The 5,029-nt window shown below is 45.2% G+C and overlaps 1 protein-coding gene across 2 annotated transcripts in view; it reads right to left on the reverse strand.

Annotated features, from left to right (window-relative positions):
* Positions 1 to 678: 678 nt before the first annotated feature.
* The window catches only part of eogt (EGF domain-specific O-linked N-acetylglucosamine (GlcNAc) transferase), an 11,945-nt gene continuing 7,594 nt past the window's right edge, over positions 679 to 5,029 (reverse strand). For both annotated transcript variants that reach the window (XM_023994219.3, XM_070445218.1), the window contains 6 exons: positions 4,611 to 4,697; positions 3,129 to 3,197; positions 2,865 to 2,926; positions 2,222 to 2,341; positions 1,188 to 1,290; positions 679 to 943 (listed from right to left, as the gene is read on the reverse strand). In XM_023994219.3, coding sequence (XP_023849987.1) covers positions 797 to 943; positions 1,188 to 1,290; positions 2,222 to 2,341; positions 2,865 to 2,926; positions 3,129 to 3,197; positions 4,611 to 4,697 — 588 coding nt within the window. In that variant the 3' untranslated portion in view covers positions 679 to 796. The remainder of the gene's footprint in view (positions 944 to 1,187; positions 1,291 to 2,221; positions 2,342 to 2,864; positions 2,927 to 3,128; positions 3,198 to 4,610; positions 4,698 to 5,029) is intronic.

The following is a 5,029-nucleotide window of genomic DNA, read 5'->3' on the forward strand; positions in this document are numbered from 1 at the left end:
GCATGTGTCTGCTCAAACGGTCGAAAACAGACTCCATGAGTGGTATGAGGCCCGCCGTCCCACCTGTGGACGTCGGCCTGACTGCCATTAGGTACCGAGATGAGATCCTCAGACCCTTGTGAGACCATATGCTGGTGCGGTTGGCCTGGGTGTCCTCCTAATGCAAAGACAATGCTAGACCCATGTGGCTGGAGTGTGTCAGCAATTCCTGCAAGAAGAGGCATTGATGCTATGACTGGCCCGCCCGTTCCCCAAACCTGAATCCAATTGAGCACATCTGGACATCATGTTCTCGCTCCATCCACCAACGCAACGTGCACCACAGACTGTCCAGGAGTTGGCGATGCTTTAGTCCAGGTCTGGGAGGAGATCCCTCAGGAGACCATCCGCACCTCATCAGGAGCATGCCAAGGCGTTGTAGGGAGGTCATACAGGCACGTGGAGGCCACACACACTACGGAGCCTCATTTTGACTTGTTTAAGACACTTACCAAAGTTGATCAGCCTGTAGTGTTTTTTTTTTGTTGACTCCCAAATCCAGACCTCCATGGGTTGATCAATTTGATTTCCATTGATAATTTGTGTGATTTTGTTGTCAGCACATTCAACTATGTAAAGAAAAAAGTATTTAATAAGAATATTTCATTCATTCAGATCTAGGATGTGTTATTTTAGTGTTCCCTTTATTTTTTGGAGCAGCGTACAACAACTAGTATTAAAAATACTTTTAGATTTATAAGACGGCTGTGTTTTAGTCGTGTGTTTGACTTCACCAAACTGTCCTCGTGCTGCAGGCTTACAGTTCATCATGGCTGGGCAGGGGCTGCCACTCGGGGTGGTGCTGGACATAGTCTGCTGCTTCCAGCACCAGACGCATGAACTCCTCCACGTCAAACGAGTAGTTGGTGAACTTAGGATGATCCCCCAGGGTGGGATGGTGACCCTGTGAGTGGTGAGTGGGGGGGGGGGGAGATGGAAAAGTGAGAGAAAGTCTTTATGAACACTGCACTCCAGGTCTGTGATTTGTGAGTGTGTGTGTGAGGCAGCGTGAGTGTGTGTACTAAAAACAAAATGACAGATGAGTGTGGTGATAAATGCTGAAGCTACAGGTGAGCATTAGTCAGGTGTCTCTGGGAATCTAGGGCGGTGAGTTAGGTGGAGGCAAGAGTGGTGTTGGAGTTTCCCACCTTATCTTCTGGGAGCACTTTGTCCCTTTTCTGCCAAGTCACATATCGGATCCCCCGCAGCCGAGCCAGATCTCGATAGCAGCTCTCATCCTGACAGTTATATCTGTGGAGAACAGATGGAGACACTTCATCTCCTGCTCTCTCTCTCCTCTCTCTGTGGCCTCCGCCTTCCCGTCCTGCCTGATGAATGCCTGTTTAAATTAGGCCGTATTTAACCGCCACGCCTTGCGGCTAAGGGCTAACAGAGCACAGCATGCTGCCAGACCCACCCATCACACACATAGATACACAATACCATATCCAGCACAGATATCACTCTGCCCTGTTATGCTTAAGTATAAATGCCTTAAAGTACTACTTAAGTAGTTTTTTGGGGGGTATCTGTATTTTACTATTCATATTTTTGACTACTTTTACTTCAATACATTCCTAATGAAAATAATGTACTTTTTACTCCATACATTTTTCCTGACACCTAAAAGTACTAGTTGAATGCTTAGCAGGACAGGAAAATGGTCCAATTCACACACTTATCAAGAGAACATCCCTGGTCTTCCCTACTGCCTCTGATCTGGCAGACTCACTAAACACAAATGCTTTGTTTGTAAATGATGTCTGTGTTGGAATGTGCCCCTGGTTATTCGCAAATAAAAATAATAAAACAATCGTGCTAATATAAGGAATTTTTAATTATTTATACTTTTACTTTGATACTTAAGTATGTTTTAGCAATTACATTTACTTTTGACACTAGAGTATATTTAAAACCAAATACTTTAGACAAGTAGTATTTTAGTGGGTGACGTTCACTTTTAGTTGAGTCATTTTCTATTAAGGTATCTTTACTTATACTTAATTATGACAATTGGGTATTTTTTCCATCACGGCCTGTAGGCCCGTATTGCCATCCACAGAGCATGGAAGGACAGACAGAGACAAGGATCCAGTGAGACAGACACACACAGACCCAGAAATACAAAGACACAGTAAACCTGTTGTAGACGCACAGAGACAGACTGACAATTGTCACTCACAGCTCAAAGATGACGGCCCAATCAGGAAGGAAGAGCAGGTGAGTAAGTCCTGCCCCGTGAATCCCGATGAAGATGTCAGAGTTGTGGGTAATGCTGAGCTGCTCGAGGAACGGAACCTCCCTACATACATACATACAGACAGACAGACAGACAGACAGACAGACAGACAGACAGACAGACAGACAGACAGACAGACAGACAGACAGACAGACAGACAGACAGACANAGACAGACAGACAGACAGACAGACAGACAGACAGACAGACAGACAGACAGACAGACAGACAGACAGACAGACAGACAGACAGACAGACAGACAGAGACAGACAGAGACAGACAGAGACAGACAGAGACAGACAGACAGACAGACAGACGTCACCCACCAAGCACCTGCAGCACTCACATCAAAAGCTTATATTTAAATTGAACTTACTACTTAACCCAATACTCCGACAGACTTCACTCCAACATACTATACTGTACATTCAATATTTACTCCACTCTAAAAGCSGTGTGTCAGACAATAAAATACAGCTGTTACACAATTCCCTTTGTGCTGCTGCATTGTATTCTCCAGCAGTACTATATAATCCAACATTACTTCCCTTAAACTGCATCTAAAGAATACACACTGTTCACTCACTTGTATTTGTAATCCACCACTCTGACCTCAAGTAGAGGCACAGTCTTCAGGGCGTTTATGAGCTGTATGAACGCAGTGAGATGCATTCTCTGATCAATGAGAGCTCAAACAAACACAGAGACTGGCTGCATAAATCACAGGCATTTTACGCTGGCAGTTTATAGCAAATACGATTTTAAATGGCCAGTTAAGCGCTGGAGGAGGCAATGGAGGGAGGGAGAGAGGGAGCAGAGAGTTGGCAGAGCTGCCTCAGCCTGGACTCACCTCCTGCTGGTTCAATATCTTACGGTAGTCTGTGCTGCGTGCCAACAACGTCACCCGAATCCTCCCCTCCTGAAACCAGGAACATAGATGATGAGATGATGATACTTACTGTGAGATGATACTTACTGTGTGGCTCAGTTGGTAAAGTGGACCATGGCCCCTGCAACGCCAGCATTGTGGGTTCAATTCCTGGGGCCACCCATAAGTAAATGTGTGCATGCATGACTTTGAGACCCTTTGTATAAAAGCATCTGGTAAATGGCATATCTTAATATTATAAATATGACATGTATATTTTATATGGTGCAGTAAGAGGAATTGCAACATCTGCAAATATTATGCTGATCTCATAATCTGACATATTAAGCCCATCCATAGCTTTTCAAGGACCTTCATTTAGACTTTATGTACTTGTAAAAAACTTCCACAACAAATAATTAAGGTAGGGGGAAGTGGGAGTTTTCTACAGTACTTTAAAAAAAAGTATTGATAATTTATTTTTACAAATATTATGTTCATGATAGAGCTACAGCCAAGCGGGCTGAGCTAACAAGGTTGAGAGCAAGCTTGTTATACAGCATTACCATCTCCTAGTGGCTAAAATGCTACGAAACTCCCTTTCAGTCTCACTGGCATTGTGCCACCTGAGGTGAAAATAGCCTGAGGAAGACAACTCCTGATGCTAAAAACAGAGAAACTGTGAAAGTGATCAGCCACAAAGACTGCCAGGAGAACCCCAGAGGGAGTACACCAACACCGCATAGTGCTAAATACATGCCTTTACCAAACTATTAAACATATTAGATGGATGAGATGAAACAGCAGTGTGTGCATAAGGAGAGCTGATATGATGCTGAGAAGAGCACAATGGTCTGGTGTCTCCCTGAGCCATTAAACAGAGGAATAAAAGGAGGGGCTGAAAGGGGCTGAGAGGGTGTCAGGGCCAGGCACATCTCTCATTCAGCTGGGAGACGCTATCGCAAGCACCGTCATCTCACAGGAAGCCTGTTAGCATATTCTTAGCATCAGCCGAGAATACACAATGAGCTGCATCCTCGCAAACGTCTTCAATGGTCATAAAGATACAGTCAAATGCACTCAGTCTGGGGTCGTAAAGACCAGTGGAGCCTGTATCGGGGAGTTACAGACCACTGAAGAAAAGGTGTGTGTGTGTAACAGTTTTAACTTTAGTCCGTCCCCTCGCCCGACCCGGGCGCGAACCAGGGACCCTCTGCACACATCAACAACAGTCACCCACGAAGCATCGTTACCCATCGCTCCACAAAAGCCGCGGCCCTTGCAGAGCAAGGGGAACCRCTACTTCAAGGTCTCAAAGCGAGTGACATCACTGATTGAAACGCTATTAGCGCGCACCACCGCTAACTAGCTAGCYATTTCACATCGGTTACATGTGCGCCAACAAAGTGACCTGTGCTATGTGTGTGTGTGTGTTTCAGTGTGTGTGTGGTCAGTATTCCTTACCACGGGTCCATCCTGTGGAACGCTGAGTCGATATAGAACATGCTGGGAGAAGGCCCTGAACATCCCTTCACTGTAGCAGTCAGATATCTGCAATTAACACGCCAAGAAAAAAAACATCCGATCCATTTGTATGTGTCCCTCACACGCACGCTCACACACACACATACATGCATAGAAAGAACACACACTCAGTGTCCCTCACACGCTCACACACACGCTGACACACGCTGACACACGTACATGCACAGAGAGAACACACACACAGTGAAATGTGTAATTTGATAGATATCTGCCAAATCCAAACATATTTCCATACACATGAAAAGACACATTTCAAATCCATGCAGAGCACAGATCTGTTATTCACTCCTACAGGCCAGAGCACAGGTCTGTTATTCACTCCTACAGGCCAGAGCACA

This window comes from Salvelinus sp. IW2-2015, linkage group LG1 (genome assembly GCF_002910315.2).
Source record: "Salvelinus sp. IW2-2015 linkage group LG1, ASM291031v2, whole genome shotgun sequence".
NCBI classification, from domain to species: Eukaryota; Metazoa; Chordata; class Actinopteri; order Salmoniformes; family Salmonidae; genus Salvelinus; species Salvelinus sp. IW2-2015.